This window comes from Mustelus asterias, chromosome 9 (genome assembly GCF_964213995.1).
Source record: "Mustelus asterias chromosome 9, sMusAst1.hap1.1, whole genome shotgun sequence".
NCBI lineage: Eukaryota > Metazoa > Chordata > Chondrichthyes > Carcharhiniformes > Triakidae > Mustelus > Mustelus asterias.
In genome coordinates this window covers 66,183,279-66,206,800 of record NC_135809.1, presented here as the reverse complement: position 1 = coordinate 66,206,800, position 23,522 = coordinate 66,183,279, and the positions used below count along the sequence as shown (strand labels likewise).

At 48.1% G+C, this 23,522-nt stretch overlaps 1 protein-coding gene across 8 annotated transcripts in view; it reads right to left on the bottom strand.

Moving 5' to 3' along the window:
* LOC144498728 (protein-methionine sulfoxide oxidase mical3a-like) overlaps positions 1-23,522 on the bottom strand; it is a 702,250-nt gene that overhangs the window by 395,027 nt on the left and 283,701 nt on the right. For 5 of the 8 annotated variants that reach the window (XM_078220301.1, XM_078220303.1, XM_078220304.1 and 2 more), the window contains exons 13-15: positions 20,125-20,318; positions 17,777-17,886; positions 3,387-3,431 (exon numbers count right to left, since the gene is read on the bottom strand). In XM_078220301.1, the coding sequence (XP_078076427.1) occupies positions 3,387-3,431; positions 17,777-17,886; positions 20,125-20,318 (349 nt within the window). Of the gene's footprint in view, positions 1-3,386; positions 3,432-12,439; positions 12,485-17,776; positions 17,887-20,124; positions 20,319-23,522 lie in introns of all 8 variants that reach the window. The other 3 variants (XM_078220305.1, XM_078220308.1, XM_078220302.1) reach the window with 2 other exon arrangements.

Here is a 23,522-nt window from a genome sequence, read left to right as displayed (position 1 = left end):
ACCCTACACTGCAGAAAGAGGCCATTTGGCCCATCGAGTCTGCACCGACCACAATCCCACCCAGGCCCTACTCCCATATCCCTGCATATTTACCCACTAATCCCTCTAACCTACGCACCTCAGGATACTAAGGGCAATTTTAGCATGGCCAATCAACCTAACCCGCACATCTTTGGACTGTGGGAGGAAACCGGAGCACCCGGAGGAAACCCACGCAGACACGAGGAGAATGTGCAAACTCCACACAGACAGTGACCCAAGCCGGGAATCAAACCCAGGTCCCTGGAGCTGTGAAGCAGCAGTGCTAACCACTGTGCTACCGTGCCGCCCATACTTTACTTCGGGGGGAAATAGGAAAATTCTGCACACATGTTCAGTACTGAAATGACAGGGGTCACTGTACACGGGGGTCACTGTGGACAGGGGTCACAGGGTCAGTGTGGACAGGGATCAATTTCTCGATACGATCGACTAACTAACTCACTTGTTTCACTGGAATTCTGGGTTGCAGCTGAGATACAAAATTGTCCTAAAATAGATAAACACAAATTCAAATCCATCAAAAATCCTGGGATCGTTCTCTGCACTGGCTGTAACTGGGAATAGAGATCCCAAAATGCATATCTACATTGTGTACACCATACCCGCCTGGACAAGTGTCACTCTGTGCAAGGGGTCAGTGGGGATAGGACTCACTCTGTACACGGCGTCAGTGAGGGTGAAGTTTCCTCTCTATCTTAAGCGGAGACTAATTCATTTGTTTCTCTAGCTTCCTGCTATGTGTCTCTCATCCTAAAATATCAAACACAGAATCAAATCCACCAACAAATGCTGGGATCATTCTCTACATTGTGTGTAACTGGGAAATAACTCCCCGAGCTATATGGGTTCATTCTCTACACGGTGTGTAACTGGGGAAATTACTCCCCATGCTATACGGGATCATTCTCTACAATGTGTGCAAATTGGAAAGCTGCCCTTGAAAATCATGGTATAATTCTAAACACTAAGTTACAGGAAAACAGCCCCCCGAGATTCCCGACATGGTGTGTAACAGATTCTGTTCCTTTAACAAATGCCGTGATTCTGTACACATGTTAATCTGTGGACAGTGGACAATTTACAAACGGGTTAAAGGTCAGAAATGGATCATAATGTACTTTACTTCAGGGAAGAAATAGTCAGGAAAAATCTGTACACATGGCCAGTGCGGAAATGTGTCACAGGGTCATTGTGGACAGGGATCACAGGGTCAATGTGGACAGGGGTCACAGGGTCAATGTGGACCGGGGTCACAGGGTCAATGTGGACCGGGGTCACAGGGTCAATGGAATCAGCGTGGACAGGGCTCACACTGCACACGGGGTCAGTGTGGACACGAGTCAATCTATCCAGGGTCAATGTGGACTGGGGTCACAGGATCAGTGCGGATTGGGGTCACATGGTCAGTGTGAATAGGGGTCCCAGGGTCAATGCGGACAGGGGTCACAGGGTCAGTGTGGACTGGGATCACACATCAGTGTGAACTGGGTTCACATCTTCGATGTGGACAGGAGTCACAGGGTCAGTGTGGACAGGGTCCCAGGGTCAGTGTGGACAGGGGTCACTCCAAATGGAGTCAGCATGTACAGGGGTCATGCTGTACAAGTCAGTGTGGAGAGGGGTCACAGGGTCAGTGTGGACATGGGCCGCAGGGTCAGTGTGGACGGGGGCCGCAGGGTCAGTGTGGACGGGGGCCGCAGGGTCAGTGTGGACGGGGGCCGCAGGGTCAGTGTGGACGGGGGCCACAGGGTCAGTGTGGACAGGGGTCACAGGGTCAGCGTGGACAGGGGTCACAGGGTCAGCGTGGACAGGGGTCACAGGGTCAGCATGGACAGGGGTCACAGGGTCAGCGTGGACAGGGGTCACAGGGTCAGCGTGGACAGGGGTCACAGGGTCAGCGTGGACAGGGGTCACAGGGTCAGTGTGGACAGGGGTCACAGGGTCAGTGTGGACAGGGTCCCAGGGTCAGTGTGGACAGGGGTCACTCCAAATGGAGTCAGCATGTACAGGGGTCATGCTGTACAAGTCAGTGTGGAGAGGGGTCACAGGGTCAGTGTGGACATGGGCCGCAGGGTCAGTGTGGACATGGGCCGCAGGGTCAGTGTGGACAGGGGCCGCAGGGCCAGTGTGGACGGGGGCCGCAGGGCCAGTGTGGACGGGGGCCGCAGGGCCAGTGTGGACGGGGGCCGCAGGGTCAGTGTGGACGGGGGCTGCAGGGTCAGTGTGGACGGGGGCCGCAGGGTCAGTGTGGACGGGGGCCGCAGGGTCAGTGTGGACGGGGGCCGCAGGGTCAGTGTGGACGGGGGCTGCAGGGTCAGTGTGGACGGGGGCCGCAGGGTCAGTGTGGACGGGGGCCGCAGGGTCAGTGTGGACGGGGGCCGCAGGGTCAGTGTGGACAGGGGCCACAGGGTCAGCGTGGACAGGGGTCACAGGGTCAGCGTGGACAGGGGTCACAGGGTCAGTGTGGACCGGGGTCACAGGGTCAGTGTGGACCGGGGTCACAGGGTCAGTGTGGAGAGGGGTCATAGGGTCAGTGTGGAGAGGGGTCATAGGGTCAATGTGGACAGGGGTCACAGGGTCAGTGTGAACTGGGGTCACAGGGTCAGTGTGGACCGGGGTCACAGGGTCAGTGTGGACCGGGGTCACAGGGTCAGTGTGGACCGGGGTCACAGGGTCAATATGGACAGGGGTTACAGGTGTCACAGGGTCATTGTGGAAAGGAGTCACAGCGACACACAGGGGTCTGTCTCCATGTAAATGGATTCAGCGTGGACAAGGGTCACTCTCTCTCGATACGATCGACTAACTCACTTGTTTCACTGGAAGTCTGGTCTGCAGCTGAGATACAAAATTGTCCTAAAATAGATAAACATAAACACCAATTCATCAAAAATCCTGGGATCGTTCTCTGCACTGGCTGTAATTGGGAATAGAGATCCCAAAATAAATATCTACGTTGTGTACACCTCATCCATGGGGACAGTGCTCACTCTGTACATGGGGTCAGTGTGGACAGGGGTCTCTCTGTACATGCGGTCAGTGTGGACAGGGGTCTCTCTGTACATGGGGTCAGTGTGGACAGGGGTCTCTGTACATGGGGTCAGTGCGGAGAGGGGTCACTCTGTACATGGGGTGAATGTGAACAGTGGTCAGTCTATCCACAGGGTCAGTGTGGACAGGGGTCACTCTCCACACGGGGTCAGTGCAGACTGTGGTCACTCTGTCGATGGGGTCAGTGCGGACAGGGGTCACTCTGTACATGGGGTCAGTGTGGACAGACATGACTGTACACCGGGTCAGTGAGGGTGAAGTATACTCTCTATCTTCAGCAGGGACTAACTTACTTGTTTCTCTGGCTTCCTGCTTTGTGCCTCTCGTCCTAAAATTTCCTAAAATATAAAAACACAGAATCAAATCCACCAACAAATCCTGGGATCATTCTCTACATTGTGTGTAACTGGGAAATAACTCCCCGAGCTTCGTGGGATCGTTCCCTACACTGTGTAACTGGAAAAAGGCTCCCCGAGCTGCACGGGTTCATTTTCTACACTGTGTGTAAATTGGAAAGGTGTCCTTGAGTATCACGGTACCATTCTAAACACTAAGTTACAGGAAAACAGCCCCGAGATTCCCGACATGGTGTGTAACAGATTCTGTTCCTTTAACAAATGCTGTGATACTGTACACATGTTAATCTGTGGACAGTGGACAATTTATAAACAGGTTAAAGGTCTGAAATGAGTCATAGTGTACTTTACTTCAGGAGAGAAGTCGTCAGGAAATATCTGCACACATGGTCAGTGTGGAAATGTGTCACAGTTCAGAGTGGACAGAGATCACAGGGTCAATGTGGACAGTAGTCACAGGGTCAGTGTAGACAGGGATTACATGGCACACATGGTCAGTGTGGACAGGGGCCACAATGTCCACACGGTCAATGTAGACAGTGGTCACAGGGTCAATGTGGACAGGGGTCAGAGCATCAATGTGGACAGGGGTCACAGGGTCAATGTGGACAGGGGTCACAGGGTCAATGTGGACAGGGGTCACAGGGTCAATGTGGACAGGGGTCACAGGGTCAATGTGGACAGGGGTCAGAGCGTCAATGTGGACAGGGGTCACAGGATAAATATGGACAGGGGCCACTCGCTGCACGGGGTCAGTGTGGACAATGGTCACTTTGTACATAGGGTCAGTGTGGACAGATGTCACTCTGTACACAGAGTCAGTTTTGTCAGGAGTTACTCTGTACGCAGGATCATTGGGGTTGAAGTTTACTCTCTGTCTTCAGCAGATACGAGCTCACTTGTTTCTCTGGTTTCCTGCTTTGTGCTCTCATCCTAAAATTTCCCAAAATATAAAAACACAGAATCAAATCCACCAACAAATCCTGGGATCATTCTCCACACTGTGTGTAACTGAGAAAAGGCTCCCCAAGATAAACGGATCATAAGATCATAAGACATAGGAGCGGAATTAGGCCACTTGACCCATCGAATCTGCTCCGCTATTCAATCATGGCTGATTTTTTTCTCACCCATTCCCTGCCTTTTCCCCATAACCCCGGACCCACTTATCAGTCAAGAATCAAGGATCGTTCTCTACACTGTGTGTAACTGAGAAATGACCCTCCGAGCTTCCTGGGATCATTCTCTACACTGTGTGTAAATTGGAAAGGTCTCCTTGAGAATCACGGTATCATTCTAAACACTATGTTACAGGAAAACAACCCCCTAAGATTCCCGACATGGTTTGCAACAGATTTCTGTTCCTTTAACAAATGGCGTGATTCTGTACACATGTTAATCCGTGGACAGTGGGTTAAATGTCAGAAACTGTCATCGTGTACTTTACTTCAGGGGAGAAAGTCAGGAAAAATCTGCACACATGGCCAGTGCGCAAATGTGTCACACGTTCAGTATAGACAGGGGGTCACTCAGTACACACAGTCTGTATGACCAGGGGTCACAGGGTCAGTGTGGACAGGGGTCACAGGGTCAGTGTGGACATGGGTCACAGGGTCAGTGTGGACAGGGGTCACAGGGTCAGTGTGGACAGGGGTCACAGGGTCAGTGTGGACATGGGTCACAGGGTCAGTGTGGACAGGGGTCACAGGGTCAGTGTGGACAGGGGTCACAGGGTCAGTGTGGACATGGGTCACAGGGTCAGTGTGGACAGGGGTCACAGGGTCAGTGTGGACAGGGGTCACAGGGTCAGTGTGGACATGGGTCACAGGGTCAGTGTGGACAGGGATCACAGGGTCAGTGTGGACAGGGGTCACAATGTCCGTGTGGACAAGGGGTCACAGGATCAGTGCGGACAGGGGTCAGAAGGTCAATGTGGATAGGGGACACAGGGTCAATATGGACAGGGATCACAGGGTCAGTATGGTCAGGCTTGACAGGGTCATTGTGGACAAGGGTCACTCTCTCTCGATACGATCGACTAACTCCCTTTTTTCACTGGAAGTGTCGTTTGCAGCTGAGGTATAAAATTGTCCTAAAATAGATAAACACAAATACAAATCCATCAAAAATCCTGGGATGGTTCTCTGCACTGGCTGTAACTGGGAATATAGATATCAAAATACATATCTGCATTGTGTACACCACACCTGTGTGGACAGAGCTCACTCTGTACAGGGGGTCAGTATGGATAGGGGGTCACTCTGCACACGGTGCCACTGGGCATGAAGTTTACTCTATATCTTCAGCAGGGACTAACACACTTGCTTCTCTGGCTTCTGGCTCTGTGTCTCTAATCCTAAAAGTTCCTAAAAGATAAAAACACACAACACAAAACCCCTGGGCAGCACGGTAGCACAGTGGTTAGCACTGCTGCTTCACAGCTCTAGGGACCTGGGTTCAATTCCCGGCTTGGGTCACTGTCTGTGTGGAGTTTGCACATTCTCCTCGTGTCTGTGTGGGTTTCCTCCGGGTGCTCCGGTTTCCTCCCACAGTCCAAAGATGTGCGGGTTAGGTTGATTGGCCATGCTAAAAAAATTGCCCTTCGTGTCCTGAGATGCGTAGGTTAGAGGGATTAGTGGGTAAATATGTAGGGATATGGGGGTAGGGCCTGGGTGGGGTTGTGGTCGGTGCAGACTTGATGGGCCGAATGGCCTCTTTCTGTACTGTAGGATTTCTATGATTCTATGAAATCCACCAACAAATCCTGGGATCATTCTCTACACTGTGTGCAACTGGGAAAAGGCTCCCTGAACTTCTTGGGATCATTCTCTAATCATGTGTAACTGGGAAAAGGCTCCCCATGCTTCAGGGGATCATTCTCTGCACGGCCACACAGGAAAACAGCCCCCTGAGATTTCGGACATGGTGTGTAGCAGATTTGTGATCAGTAACAAACAGGGTAATTCTGAACATGTGTTCATCTGTGGACAGTGATCACTTTACAAACAGGTTAAAAGTTAGAAATGAGTTGGAGTACAGGCCTCAGGGGACACATGGCTCAGTGTGGACAGGGGTCACAGGGTCAGCGTGGACAGGGGTCACAGGGTCAACGTGGACAGGAGTCACAGGGTTAGCGTGGACAGGGGTCACAGGGTCAGCGTGGGCAGGGGTCACAGGGTCAGCGTGGACAGGGGTCACAGGGTCAGTGTGGACAGGGGTCACAGGGTCAGTGTGGACAGGGGTCACAGGGTCAGCATGGACAGGGGTCACAGGGTCAGCGCGGACAGGGGTCACTCTGTACACACAGTCAGTGTGAACATGGGTCACAGGGTCAGTGTGTAAAGAGGTCACTCTGTACACGGGGTCAACACAGACACGGGCCACTCTGCACACAGGGTCAGCGTGGACAGGGGTCACTCTGTACACGGGGTCAGCATGGGCAGGGGTCGCTCTGTACCCAGTTTAAGTGTAACCAGGGGTCATTCCACGCACAGGGCCAGTGTGGACAGGGGTCACAATGTCAATGTTGACAGGGGTCACAGAATGAGCATGGACAGGGGGTCACTCTGTACACAGGGTCACTGGGGGCGAGGTTTACTCTCCATCTTCAGCAGGGACTAACTCACTTGTTTTTCTCGCTTCCTGCTTGGCGCCTCTCGTCCTAAAATTTCCTAAATTATAAAAACACAGTATCAAATCCATCAACAAATCATGGGATCATTTTCTGCACTGTGTGTAATTGGGATAAGGCTCCCCGAGCTTCATGGGATCATTCTCGACACTGTGGGGAGGTGGTGGGAGCAGGTACGATAGCGGCCTTTAAGGGCAACTGGACGAATACATGAATAGGATGGGAATGGTAGGATACAGACTCCGGAAGTGCAAACGCTTTTAGTTGAGGCAGGCATCATGATCGGCACTGGATTGGAGGGCGAAAGGCTTCCCGAGCTATACGGGATCGTTCTCTACAGTGTGTGTAACTGGGAAAAGGCTCTCCGAGCGACACAGGAGCGACCGCCTGTTTCTGACTATAAAGGCCCTACACTCGTTTTTGTCAATCTTTTCTTCTTTACGTATCAATAGAAACTTTTACAGTCAGTTTTTATGTTCCCTGCAAGTTCTGAATACTTGCGGATCCAGAACCACAAGTTCCTGTTTGTGAATAAAGTATAGCACTTTCAATCTTAAAATGGAATTCTCATTATAGAACATAGAAAAAATACAGCACAAACAGGCCCTTCGGCCCACGAGTTGCGCCGCTCATGTCCCGACCTACCTAGGCCTATATATAGGCTTATCTATAACCCTCAATCCTATTAAGTCCCATGTACTCATCCAGAAGTCTCTTAAAAGACCCTATCGAGTTTGCCTCCACCACCACTGATGGCAGCCGATTCCACTCACCCACCACCCTGAGTGAAAAACTTACCCCTGACATCTCCTCTGTACCTACTCCCCAGCACCTTAAACCTGTGTCCTCTCGTAGCAACCATTTCAGCCCTGGGAAAAGGCCTCCGAGAATCCACCCGATCTATACCTCTCAACATCTTGTACACCTCTATCAGGTCACCTCTCATCCTTCGTCTCTCCAAGGAGAAAAGACCGAGCTCCCTCAACCTATCCTCATAAGGCATGCCAACCAATCCAGGCAGCATCCTTGTAAATCTTCTCTGCACCCTTTCAATCATTTCCACATCCCTCCTGTAATGAGGCAACCAGAACTGAGCACAGTACTCCAAGTGGGGTCTGACGAGGGTCTTATAAAGCTGCATCATTATCACCCGACTCCTAAACTCAATCCCTCGATTGATGAAGGCCAGCACACCATACGCCATCTTAACCACCTCCTCTACCTGCGAGGCCAATTTAAAAGTCCTATGGACCCAGACCCCAAGGTCCTTCTGATCCTCTACACTGCTAAGAGTCTTACCCTTGATATTATACTCCTTCATCCCATTTGGCCTGCCAAAATGGACCACTACACATTTATTCGGGTTGAAGTCCATCTGCCACTTCTCCGCCCAGTCTTGCATCCTATCTATGTCACGCTGCAGCTTCTGACTAACCACAACACCACCAACCCTCGTGTCGTCGGCAAACTTACCAACCCATCCCTCCACTTCCCCATCCAGGTCCTTTATGGAAAATGACAAACATCAAGGGTCCAAGAACAGATCCCTGGGGCACTCCACTGGTGACCGACCTCCATTCAGAAAAAGACCCATTTACAACCACTCTCTGCCTTCTGCAGGCAAGCCAGTTCTGAATCCACAAGGCAACAGCCCCTTGGATCCCATGCCCTCTCACTTTCTCGAGAAGTCTTGCATGGGGGACCTTATCGAACGCCTTGCTGAAGTCCATGTAAACCACATCTACCGCTTTTCCTTCGTCAATGTGTTTAGTCACATTGTCAAAGAACTCCACCAGGCTCGTAAGGCACGATTTGCCTTTGACAAAGCCGTGCTGACTACTTTTGAGCATACTAAACTTGTCTAAATGTTCATAAATCCTGTCCCTCAGGATCTTCTCCATCAACTTACCAACCACTGAGGTTAGACTCACCGGTCGGTAATTTCCTGGGCTATCCCTATTCCCTTTATGGAATATAGGAACCACATCCGCAATCCTCCAATTCTCCGGAACCTCGCCCGTCTCCATCGACGACGCAAAGATCGTCGCCAGAGGCTCTGCAATCTCTTCCCTCGCCTCCCACAGTAACCTGGGGTACATCCCATCCGGTCCCGGTGACTTATCTATTTTGATGCTATTCAAAATTTCCAACACATCCTCTTTCTTAATATCCACAAACTCAATCTTTTCAGTCCGCCACAATCCTGTAGTACAACCATCCAGATCTTTTTCCACCGTGAATACCGAGGTAAAGTATTCATTAAGCACCTCTGCTATTTCTTCCGGTTCTGTACAGACTTTCTCACCTTTACATTTTATAGGTCCTATTCCTTCACATCTCATCCTTTTACTCTTCACATATTTATAGAATGCCTTAGGGTTCTCCTTAATCTGCCAAGGCCTTCTCGTGATCCCTTCTGGCTCTCCTAATTTCTTTCTTAAGTCCCTTCCTACAAGCCTTATACTCATCTAGATCCCCATCATCGCCTAGCTCTCTGAACCTTTTGTACGCTTTCCTTTTCTTTTTGACTAGGTTCAGTGCAGCTTTCGTGCACCATGGTTCCCGTAACCTACTAAAACCTCAACTGTCTCATCGGAACGTTGTTGTTCAGAACTCCAGACAAACAATCCTTGAAAATCTGCCACCTTACTTCGGTACTTTTCCTCGAGAATACCTCCTTCCAATTTATGTTTCTAATCTCCTGCCTGATGGCTTCATATTTCTCCTTACTCCAGATAAACACTTTCCTAGCTTGCCTGATCCTATCTCTTTCCAATGCCAGCATAAAGGCGATAGAGTTATGATCACTGTCCCCAAGATGCTCCCCCACTGAGAGATCCGACACCTGTGCAGGCTCATTAGCCAGTACCAGATCAAGTACAGCCTCTCCTCTTGTCGGCTTATCCACATGCTGTGTCAGGAAACCGTCCTGAACACACCTAACAAACTCCTCCCCATCCAACCCCCTGACCCTAGGGATATTCCAATCGATGTTTGGGAAATTAAAGTCTCCCATCACGACAACCCTGTTATTACTACATCTCTCCAGGATCTGTTTCCCTCTGATTACTATTTCCCAAAGGATTTTTTTCAGAGAAACATAGAATCCCTACAATGCAGAAGGAGACCATTCAGCCCATCGATTCTGCATTGACAACAATCCTACCCTATCCCCATAACCCCACATATTTACCTGGCTGGTCCCCTTGACACTATGGGGCAATTTTGAAGGACCAATTCAACCTAACTCACACATCTTTGAAGTGTGGAAGGAAACCGGGTAACCTGGAGGAAACCCCCGCAGACACGGGGAGAACGTGCAAACTCTACACAGACAGTGACCCGAGGCCAGAATTGAACCCAGATCCCTGGTGCTGAGAGGTAGCAGTGCGAACCACTGTGCCACCATGTCGCCCTTTTACTATGACAATGCTCATTAACTCTGCTTTGTTATGCAATACTTGATCTAAGACATCGTTATCTTTATCCTTAATCGAAAACCATAAAGTATTGCTCCAAGAAATAATCATGAAAACATTCTACCAACCCATCTTCGAGAACACTCTTGCCAATTTGACTGTCCCATAGAGTCATAGAGGTTTACAGCATGGAAACAGGCCCTTCGATCCAACTTGTCCATACTGCCCTTTTTTTAAACCCCTAAGCTAGTCCCAATTGCCCATGCTTGGCCCATATTCCTCGATACCCATCTTACTCTTCTAACTGTCTAAACGCTTTTTAAAAGACAAAATTGTACCCGCCTCTACTACTACCTCTGGCAGCTTGTTCCAGACACTCACCACCTTCTGTGTGAAAAAATTGCCCCTCTGGACACTTTTGTATCTCTCTCCTCTCACCTTAAACCTATGCCCTCTAGTTTTAGACTCCCCTACCTTTGGGAAAGGATATTGCCTATCTAGCTGATCTATGCCCCTCATTATTTTATAGGCCTCTATAAGATCACCCCTCAGCCTTCTATGCTCCAGAGAAAAAAGTCCCAATCTATCCAGCCTCTCCTTATAACTCAAACTATCAAGTTTTAGTAGCATCCTAGTAAATCTCTTCTGCACTCTTTCTAGTTTAATAATATTCTTTCTATAATAGGGTGACCAGAATTGTACACAGTATTCCAAGTGTGGCCTCACCAATGTCTTGTACAACTTCAACAAGATGTCCCAACTCCTGTATTCAATGTTCTGACCAATGAAACCAAGCATGCTGAATGCCTTCTTTACCACTCTGTCCACTTGTGACTCCACTTTCAAGGAGCTATGAACCTGTTCCCCTAGATCTCTTTGTTCTGTAACTCTCCCCAATGCCCTACCATTAACTGAGTAAGTCCTGCCCTGTGTCAGTCTACCAAAATGCATCACCTTGCATTTATCTAAATTAAACTCCATCTGTCATTCGTCAGCTCACTGGCCCAATTGATCGAGATCCCGTTGCAATCCCAGTTTATATGAAGGATGCCACTCAATCATTACCTGGCCTCCAATAATACCTTCTTTAAATCTATGCATAGAAGCAAAACTTTGGTTAGGGAGCCTTTTAACTCATCCCAAAAGATTTTCTGAGACATGCTTCTGTTGATCTCCACTCACACAGATTCCACTCCATAAGGTTCTGAGGCTCGATAGTAGTCAGAGACTCATTGTGTTCAGGGCTCACTCTGTTCACGGGGTCAGTGTGGACAGGGGGTCACTCTGTACACGAGGTCACTCTGTACTACAGGGTCAGTGAGGGTAATGTTTACTCTCTATCTTCAGCAGGGACTAATTCACATGTTTCTCTGTCTTCCTGCTTTGTGCCTCTCGTCCTAAAATTTCCTAAAATATAAAAACACAGAATCAAATCCACCAACAAATCCTGGGATCTTTTTCTACACTGTGTAACTGGGAAAAGGCTCCCTGAGCTACACGGAATCCTGCTCTGCATTGCGTGTGAGTGGGAAGAGAAACCCTGAGCTTCACAGGGTCATTCTTTGCACTGTGTGCAACACCAAAACAATGCCCTGGACAAAGACTGGGTTCGAATTTGGACAATACACATTTCATGCAGACTGGCAAAGGTCACTGTGGTGTCAGAATTAACATGGTGTCAGAGGCCAAAGCAGGATGAAAAATGAACACTGAAAGCATTGGGTCAGTGTGGACAGGGGTCACTCTGTACATGGGGTCAGTGTGGGCAAGGTTCACTCTGTACACAAGGTCAGTGTGGACAGGGGTCACTCTGTACACGGGGTCAGTGCCGACAAGGGTCAGTGTGGACACGGGTCACTGTGTACACAGGGTCAGTGTGGACAGGGGTCACTCCGTACACAGAGGCATAGTGTCTGTGTCGGCTGTATGGACAAACTCACTTGATTCTCTCGTGACTTTCTTAGTAACCCATTATCTGAAATAGCCTAAAAACATAAACAGAAAAAAAATTAATCAATGAATCATTGCTCTTCACTATATTTCCTATAGTATATCAGCTAGTCGATACTCAAGCTCATCCTCCTTCCCATTCATTAGAAATTGTCCACTAACCACATTGGTGAACCTCATGAAGGTCACTGATCTCAGTATTGTTGAGATGCAACACCTTCCTTTGAATAGCTAGCTGCCCGCTGCCCTGAACTGCTGCCACAAGATCCTGCAGCCTTCTCTCCTGCAGCATGGCCAGCTTGATATTCCTATTGTGACTCTTGCTAAGATGTCTCACATGGAATGAAGCTTCCTTTTCACACTTTTTAACTTCCTCCCTCCCTGCTGAAATTCTGCCCATTGGCACACAGAACCTGCTCTCTTCATATGCCCAGTCCCAGTGCACATGTGGGTAAATGATGTAGTGGCAATAACAAAAACATGGCTTAAAATAGTGGGTGTTGAATATGCAAGGATATAAAGTGTTCAGCGAACGTAAAGAAGGAAAAAAGGGAGGCGGAGAGCCAGTACTGATTATGGGAGATATTGTAGTGTTTGAAATGTACTTGAGGAAGCAAGAACAGAATCAAGTTGCTGAGAGTTGAGAAAAAAGGGTATGATCACACTACAGAGGATATTCTCTCGGGCTCCAAATAGTAAGAGGGCAAGAGGTGTAAATCTGTAGGGAGATCACTGAAATGTGCAAAAGCTGTAGAATGATGACACTGGGAGACTTGAATTATCCAAATATCAGTTGGGTTAATGCGAGAATAAAGAGGAAGGAGGGGCAAACTTTTCTGAAATATGTCAGTATGAACTCAGCCCAACTAGAATGGGGACATTACTGGATCTACTGCTGGAAAATTAGGTGGGCCAAGTTTTTTTGCATGGGAGCAGTTGGTAAGAGTGATTATTGATTCATGAGGTTTAGATTAGTAATAGAGAAAAGCCAGAAACAATCTAACATAGAACTTCTAGATTGAGATCTAAATTCTAAAGCAAACAGATTTACCCAGGTTAGATAGAATCCCTACAATATAGGAGGCCATTTGGCCCATCAAGTCTGCACCGACCATAATCCCATCCGGGTCCTATTCTTGTAACCCCATATATTTACCCTGCTAATCCCCTGACGCTAGGGTCAATTTAGCATGGCCAATCAACCTAGCCCACACTAGGGATAGGAAACCCATGCAGGCAAAGGGAGAATGTGCAAACTCCACACAGACAGTCACCAAGGCCGGAATTGAACCGGGTCTCTGGCGCTGTGAGGCAGCAGTGCTAATCACTGTGCCATCGTGCCGCCCCTAGAAATGGTGGGGGAGGGGAAATAGAAGACTGACATAAAATAACTCGTATAATAATGAGTGATTTTTGAGGATATTTTTGTGGTACAGGCTAGGAACATTCCACTGGGTGTGAAAGGCAGGGGAATCAAGGCCATGGCTCCTTGGACCACGAGGAAGATAGAAAATATGATAAAACATAGAGGGAGCAAGATGCATGTCAGGTGAATTCTTTCAGTAAGAACCTGGCCTAATACAATAAGTAGAGAAGCAAAGTGAAGAGGAAAACTCAGATTGGTCAAGAGTGAACATGAGAATAAAATGGCATATAGCATAAAAGGGAACCTCAAAATAGTCCACTGGTAAATAACATTTGTGCCACCCAAGTGACAGGCAATGACCATCTTCAATTTGTCAATCTTTAATCATCATTATTTTCTTCATTGCTCTGATTCCGTATTAGTTTGATTGGGGTGAATGGAATTTTGGTCTCTTTCTTTACTGGGAATTCTGATACAAACAATTTAACACATTCACCATTTCTTTATTTTCATTGACAATCTCAGTATTATCGATTTTCACTGCTGGTGACTCCTCTCATTTTCCTAATGTCATTAGAAAAGATGTGTGCGTTAATTTTGAAATCCATTGTGAGTTTCTTTTCATATTCTTTTTTGTAATTCTTAGCGTTTCACTTTTTCTCGTTCTCTCTCAGCACAAAAGTTAATTTTGGCATTCTCGTCTGCTGATTCATTTAGTTTTCTTACCTCATTAGGTGTCCATGGCTGTGTTTATTTGGCTTGTCCTTGAGGGGTATAAATTGGTTCTGTTTCGTATTCAATTCTGTATTGAAAATCTCTCCCCAATTTTATGTTGTTTTGATCACTAATAATATTCTTCAATAGACAATGCAGTCTGTCACACCCTGTTGGAAGTCAGCCTTATCTATATCTAGAGACAGAACAACTGTTTTGCATTTTTATTTTTCTGATGGCTATTTGATAAATGTTCAAGCACCATTTGGCTGTTAACCAAGTGTGGCTTTAGTTAAATATTGTTTGAGGATGTTCCCAGGAATCAAAAGGCTTGTAAAACAAGTTTTTTTTCTCATGGGATGCAAAGCCAGCATTAATTACCCATCCGTAGTTCTCCTTGAGCTGAGGATCCAACTGGGACATTTCAGAGGGAGCAATTCAGAGTCAACCACATTGCTGTGGAACTGGAGTTACATGTAGGACTGACCAGCTGGGTAAGGACGACAGATTTCCTTCCCTAAAGGACTTTAGTGAACCAGATGGGTTTTTTACAACAATCGATGATAGTTTCATGGTAACCATTATTGAGACTAGCTTTCAAACAGGGATTTTATGAATTGAATTTAAATTCCACCAGCTATTGGTGTAGGATTTGACCCATGTTCCCAGAGCACTTAATCAGGAGTCCAATGATATTACCATGACGTCACTGCTTTCCCACCGGAATGAAAACATTATGAAGTGTTTGAAAGAAGGGTAGAGGGCAAAGGTTGATAGATATCACCAGTTGGAAGCTGTGTTTTCACACAGAGGGCTTTTGTACCAAACAACAATTTACCACAGGGTCACAGGACTAGAACCATAAACGGGTATAGGGTCAGCCACAGTTCAGTCAGCAATATTCTCATCTTTGAGTCAAAGCATTGTGAGTTCAATTCAAACTCAGAGACTTGAACTCATGAATCCAGGCTGACATGTCTCACCTGTATATACAGCAAATGCTGGACTGGAGGAGCTCAGGCCTTTCAAGCAGGATATTACACTGAGGCCTTGTCTGACCACATTCCGCAACCCCATCCCCGCCATTTCCATCCCCAGCTCAATGGAATAAATTGCACAACATCAAAGAAGAGCAGAGATCTCCTTGATGACTTTGGCAATATCTGTACTCCAACCAACATCACAAAGTAGATGGCTTAACCAACTTGTTTGTGGAATTACGCTTTGCATAAACTGGCCACCACAATCCCCTAAAAATGCATTATAAATTCAAGTTATTTTGTTTCTTTTACAGACTACAGGACATTTCAGCATTTGAAAAGGAAAAATATTTTTAAAAATAAGAAAATAGTTTAGAGAAGAGAGCTGCTTCTAAAGAGATGGAATCGACAGAGCAGCGATTGGCTGAAGGAATTTCAGTGAAACCTAGACTCAATCATCAAGAAAACTGCCCAGCAATATAAGTAATGCTTACTGGCAGTAAGGAATTAGTGGAACTGGACACGACTGAATCACAAAGAGGAAAGGGGCAAGTAGACAGGAGTGGCCAGAATGGGAGTGGACAGGAATGACCACAGTGAGAGTGGAACAGGGGTGGCCAGAGTGAGAGTGGACAAAGGTTGCCAGAGTGAGAGTGGACAGTGGTGTCCAGAGTGGGAGTGGACAGGGGTGACCACAGTGGGAGTGGACAGGGGTGACCACAGTGGGAGTGGACAGGGGTGACCACAGTGGGAGTGGACAGGGGTGACCACAGTGGGAGTGGACAGGGGTGACCACAGTGGGAGTGGACAGGGGTGACCACAGTGGGAGTGGACAGGGGTGACCACAGTGGGAGTGGACAGGGGTGACCACAGTGGGAGTGGACAGGGGTGACCACAGTGGGAGTGGACAGGGGTGACCACAGTGGGAGTGGACAGGGGTGGCCACAGTGGGAGTGGACAGGGGTGACCACAGTGGGAGTGGACAGGGGTGACCACAGTGGGAGTGGACAGGGGTGACCACAGTGGGAGTGGACAGGGGTGACCACAGTGGGAGTGGACAGGGGTGACCACAGTGGAGTGGACAGGGGTGACCACAGTGGAGTGGACAGGGGTGACCACAGTGGAGTGGACAGGGGTGACCACAGTGGAGTGGACAGGGGTGACCACAGTGGGAGTGGACAGGGGTGACCACAGTGGGAGTGGACAGGGGTGACCACAGTGGGAGTGGACAGGGGTGACCACAGTGGGAGTGGACAGGGGTGACCACAGTGGGAGTGGACAGGGGTGACCGCACTAGGAGTGGACAGGGGTGACCACAGTGGGAGTGGACAGGGGTGACCACAGTGGAGTGGACAGGGGTGACCACAGTGGAGTGGACAGGGGTGACCACAGTGGGAGTGGACAGGGGTGACCACAGTGGGAGTGGACAGGGGTGACCACAGTGGGAGTGGACAGGGGTGACCACAGTGGGAGTGGACAGGGGTGACCACAGTGGGAGTGGACAGGGGTGACCACAGTGGGAGTGGACAGGGGTGATCACACTGGGAATGGACAGGGGTGACCACAGTGGGAGTGGACAGGGGTGACCACCGTGGGAGTGGACAGGGGTGACCATAGTGGGAGTGGACAGGGGTGAACATAGTGGGAGTGGACAGGGGTGACCACAGTGGGAGTGGACAGGGGTGACCACAGTGGGAGTGGACAGGGGTGACCACCGTGGGAGTGGACAGGGGTGACCACAGTGGGAGTGGACAGGGGTGACCACCGTGGGAGTGGACAGGGGTGACCACAGTGGGAGTGGACAGGGGTGACCACAGTGGGAGTGGACAGGGGTGACCATAGTGGCAGTGTTGTAATTCCCTGGATGGCTGTTGATTGTTTACTGTCTGTCTCGGAGTGTGTCAGTGTGGTCACTCCTCCTCAGCAACCCGCCGTCTAACAGAGCCATCCTCCTGTTCAGCCTGTAGTCCAAAATGATTTGAACCCAAGGCTGAGACATGATTGAAGTGTGATTTCCCGCTTTCATTAATTTTGATCACAAGTAACAATCAGCCAATGACTGCCCTGATTCCACTCACCACTGGCCTGATCTGCTGGCCCCACCCACATCACCCACCCACCCCACATCCCATCCCACACTCCCATCCCATTCCCCCACGGCAGGTCACCCCCAACCTCCACCATATCCCCCCACATCACTGCATCCCACCCCTCCCACTCCCCCACTGCATATCCCCTCACCTCCTGCCATCCCTCGAACTACTTACCTTTGGTCCTCTCTTGCGGGTGATGGATTGTCCGAGTCTGCTAAGGAAGGAGATGGGTGACTTTGTGGCAGTCACAATGTTGGATTTATCATGAAAACTCAGTAGGTATTCTGTGAAGCAGAAAAAAACAGGCTGAGTTGAATGGGATTTACACAGTGATTACAGATACTGAGTAAATCAGCAGCAGTGAGTCACTTCATGACAGTAAATATTCTCATGCCTACTGACTACTAACTGTAGAGATATTGGTTGAAGTGCCATCCCCTGGATATGAAAACTCTATACTTCTTTGCAGCTGATAATACAATCTTGACAGAATCCCTACAGTGCAGAAAGAGGTCATCTGGCCCATCGAGTCTGCACCAAGAACAATCACACTCAGGCCCTATCCCCGAAACCCCACATATTTACCTTGCTAATCCCCTTAACACTAAGGGGCAATATAGCACAGCCAATCAACCTACCCCACATATCTTTGGAGTGTGGGAGGAAACCAGAGCACCTGGAGGGAGCCCACGCAGGCACTGGGAGAATGTGCAAACTCTACACAGTCACTCGAGGTCAGAATTGAACCTGAGGTCCTGGCACTGTGAGGCAGCAGTGCTAACCACTGTGCTACCGTGCCGATGACAATCTCCGCTTTCTTACCCACTCTTGTATCCCACAAAGTCACGTGCTAATTCATCCAATGGGCATCAGTTTTGCTACTAAGTCTATTAGTGTGGCTATTTATCAAATTCTTTTAGAAAGTTTGCATTTCATAACATGCCATTGCAGAGTGACTGCCCTTGACATCAAGACAGCATTTGGCCAAGAGTGGCACCTCTCAAGAGTCCTAACAAAACCGGAATCAATGGGAATCAGGGGGGAACCCTCCACTGGTTGGAGTCATACCTGGTACAAAGGAAGATGGTTGTGGTGGTTAGAGGTCAATCATCTCAGCTCCAGGACATCACTGCAGGAGTTCCTCAGGGTAGTGTCCTAATGATTGAGTGTAGACTGATGGGGCAGTAATTGTCCATGTTGGATTTGTCCTGCTTTTTTGTACTGGACATACCTGGACAATTTTCTACATTGCCAGGTAGATGCCAGTATTGTAGCTGTATTGGAACAGCTGGGCTCGGGGCTCAATAAGTTCTGGAGCACAAGTCTTCAGTACTATTACCGGAATATTGTCAGGTATCCAGTGCCTTCAGCTGTTTTTTGATATCATGTGGAGTGTATCGAATTGACTGAAGACTAACATCTGTGATGCTGGGAACCTCTGGAGGAGGCCAAGATTTATCATCCACTCGGCACTTCTGGCTGAGGCTTGCTGAGAATGCTTCAGCCTTATCTTTTCCACTGATGTGCTGCGCTCCTCCATCATTCAGAAAGGGAATGTTCTCAATTGGTTGCTCAACCTCCTTCCTCATTTCCATCAAAACCAGAAGTGGATGGATTTGAGCTGATTTGGGATTAGTTATAAGATTTTTTAATACTTTAACATTCTAACCATTGCAAATTCTCACTCCAAGGACCCAGGTTCAATTCTGGCTTTGGGTGACTGTCTGTGTGGAGTTTGCACGTTTGCCTTGTGTAGGCTTCTTCCAGATGCTCTGGTTTCCTCCCACACTCCAAAGGTGTGAGAGTTAGGTGAATTGGCCACGCTAAATTGTCCCTTAGTGTTCCAAGATGTGTAGGTTAGGGAGATTGCCCATGGTAAATACGTGGGGCTATCAGGATAGGGCGGAGGGGAGGGCCAAGGTGGGTTACTCTTTCAGAGAGTTGGTGCACCCTCAATAGCTGCACGGTGGCACAGTGGTTAGCACTGCTGCCTCACAGCGGTTAGCACTGCTGCCTCACAGCGCCAGGATCCCAGGTTCGATTCCTGGCTTGGGTCACTATCTGTGTGGAGTTTGCACATTCTCCCTGTGTTTGCGTGGGTTTCCTCTGGGTGCTCCGGTTTCCTCCCACAGTTTGAAAGACATGCTAGTTAGGTGCATTGATCCGAACAGGCGCCATAGTGTGGCGATTAGGGGAATTTCACAAAAACTTCATTGCAGTGTTGATGTAAGCCTACTTGTGATTAATAAATAAACTTTAACTTTAGGCCGAATGGCCTCTTTCTGCACTGTAGGGATTCTATGATTCTAATGCCAATGAACCATCAGCCAGAACTTAGACATGAAGGGAATGGACAGTACGGCGAGAGCTTCTTCAGCTGAGTAAGATATGTAGTGAGCAAGCACATGTCACTGAGCATTACTGAGTGAGACAGTCAAACTGCCCATTGGCAGCCTGCAAAGTTCACTGGGGTTATATACTACCTCGATCTGTAAATCACTGCTTTCACTATCACTGCTCACCCTCAGGAGCTGTGTCCTTGAGCATTTCATAGAACTGCGACAGGTACATGACCATGCTGAGTTTGTCTGGTTCACCAACTGCTGCCATTTCCTTTCCCGTCATTATGGGCGAAATTCCAAACTCCCGCTCAGCAACATCAAACGCCATCTGGTTGTTGCTCTCCACATCTTTCTCATTCAGCTGATCAAAGTCTCTGCAAGTGGATAGGAAATAACATTCAATAAATACACCCAGCAATATTGTGTAAAAAAAACACCCCCATTCAAATCATCAAACATCAGTCCCAAACACTCCAGGGCAAATATAGCCTCCTCGCCTTTCACCCTCGGAGTTGATAAAATTTCTGTCTCCATGATGACAATTACAGCAAAACTCATTTATCTCAATATGTGCAGTTAGTTTATCTATATCACACATTCAGATAGAGATTTCAATTGGATATTTACATGAACTTTATTCACTGATGCAGTTGAACTCCCTTTATCTTCCTGTCCCACTCTCTTTTCCCAAATTGCTACATTGCTCTGTTGCCTTGACTTTCTCTTCAAATTTTTAACTCGTCCCTTCACCTGACCTCTTCTTTTAAATTTAAAGCCACATCCTCACTTGCCAAGAATCTTCACCAATCTTCATTCGCACATCACAGTCGTAGCTTCACCTCATCCTCACACACTGCTGCAAATTTGTCACCCACATCTCGTACTGCCAGCAATTCAACCATGACAGCCACATCCCTTGAACCACACTGACTACCACACTTGCCTCTCTCCTACAGGATAAGGTGGTGGACAACCAGAGGAAGCAGGAAGTAACTGGCATAAAGATTGTCCTCATTACTGGACCACAGATCATGTTCCTCAATGATGCAGCCATGACTGAAGCTGAAGCCATCAAATCTGCTGATCGGCTCATACAAAATCTTCCTCCTCATATTTCAGAGGCTATCTGATGCTACAATCTCTTCTGACTACAAATCACAGTGGCCAAAGCATGCATCTTAACTTCCCTTTCTGATACCCCCAGAACTACCACCTAGCCAGGCAGTGAGGTGGGAGTTGGAAATGCAGGTTGACACACAAGAACGTAGTCTCCACGCACAGCCACCAGCAACAGACACTGTCCTTCCATTCCGGGATAGTAAAGAGGTAGAATTTGTGCTTAGTGACACCCAGTGTGAGTGGCCTGCACTTAGGGCAAAACATAAGGTAGCAAGGAGCCAGCCTCTTGACATTCAATGGTATTACCATCACTGAATGCCCCACTTTCAACATCTTTGGGGTTATCATTGACCAGAAACTAAACTGGATTTGTCACATAAACGCTGTGGCGACAAGAGCAGGTCAAAGGCTAGAAATACTGCGGCAAGTAATTCACCTCCTGACTCCCCAAAACCTGTCAACTATCTACAAGGCACAAGTCAGGAGTATGATGGAATACTCCCACTTGCCTGGATGAGTGTGGCTCCAATAACAATCAAGAAGCTTTACACCATCCAGGACAAAGCAGCCCGCTTGATTGGCACCTCATCCACACACATCCACTCCCTCCATGACTGACACTCAGCAGCAGCAGTGTGGAGTGTCTACAAGATGCACTGCAGTAATTCACCAAAGATCCTTGGACAGCACCTTCCAAACCCATGACCACTTCCATCCAGAAAGACAAAGGCTACAGATACAAGGGATACCACCACCTGCAAGTTCCCCTCCAAGCCACTCACCGTCCTGACCCCCAGAATATATATTACCATTTCTTCACAGTTGCTGGATCAAACACCTGGAATTCCCTTCTAATGACATTTTGTGGGTCAACCCACAACACATGGATTACAGCATTTCAAGAAGATAGCACATGACCACCTTCTCAGGGGCAATGAGGGACGGGCAATAAATGCTGGCCAACCAGTAACGCCATATCCCAAAAAATGAATTTTTTACTGCAGAGGACTTTGCTGAAGACGTTAATGAGGCAGCATTCAGGAATATGCATGCATGTAATGTAATGACTTTAACGAGGCCCATGAGATCGGCTTCTTGGAATATGAGCTCCCTGATTTATGTAATGATCATCTGCTCAATTAGGGAGTCTCATAAAATCATAGAATCCTACAGTGCAGAAAGAGGCCATTCGGCCCATCGAGTCTGCACCAACCACAATCCCACCCAGGCCCTATCCACATATCCCTACATATTTACCCACTAACCCCTCTAACCTATGCATCCCAGGACACTAAGGGGCAATTTAGAATGGCCAATCAACCTAGCCCGCACATCTTTGGACAAACAGGTCTCACCTGTGTATATTTTTTTTTTTGAGGAGTGTCAGGGCTACTGACACTCTGGATTCTAACTGAAGCACTCTTAGGTGTGGAGGTAAGTTTGTAAAGAAAGGAAAACTGGTGAATGGATACTGGCCTCTGTGGAGTTATTTCAGTGGCGATGGGGAAAAAGAATGAACCAAAGGAACTTGCTCGCTAATAGCTGGCTTTGCTTGGGGTAAGCCATTTCCAGGCATCATGACTCTGGAAAACTCTGGACTTTGTTGACCCTGCTGTGGAAGACTGGGCCCAATATGTGGAACACGTGCGTTACTTTTTAAGAGCTAACAACATTGTTAGCAGATGATAAGCAATGGGTTATTCTTCTGACTGCTTGTTGACCATCAGCATTTTCCATTATTCACAGCATAACTTCCCCGCAGGCCCTAGATACCAAAACCTTCCAGGAATTGGTGGACTTACTGAGGGAATATTATGACCCTAAGCCACCTCTGATCCTGAGAAGGTACCAGTTTTACTCAGAACTCCAGGGGACAGAAGCATGTGATTTCAGGGAGGGAGTGCTAAGAGATTATGTGGTATGCAGGAAATATAATGTAACTATCCAAAAATGCCTGTGAGCTGATACTTGGGCTTCAAACAGGTGTTACAGCTGGCCTTATCATTGCAAAATGCTGTAAGGTATCCCGATGTGGACACCAATGCCAGTTTGACTGAGTTTGGGGTTGCAAAGTTCATAGAATCATAGAATCCCTCCAGTGCAGAAGGAGGCCATTTGGCCCATCGAGTCTGCACCGACCACAATCCCACCCAGGCCCTACCCCCACATATTTACCCGCTAATCCCTCTAACCTACGCATTTTAGGATTCTAAGGGACAATTTTTAACCTGGCCAATCAACCTAACCCGCACATCTTTGGACTGTGGGAGGAAACCGGAGCACCCGGAGGAAACCCACACAGACACGAGGAGAATGTGCAAACTCCACACAGACAGTGACCCGAGCCGGGAATCGAACCCGGGACCCTGGAGCTGTGAAGCAGCAGTGCTAACCACTGCGCTACCGTGCCGCCCTAAAGCTAAAGTTGGTGTTTGTAAAATTATTTTTAAAAATTGTAA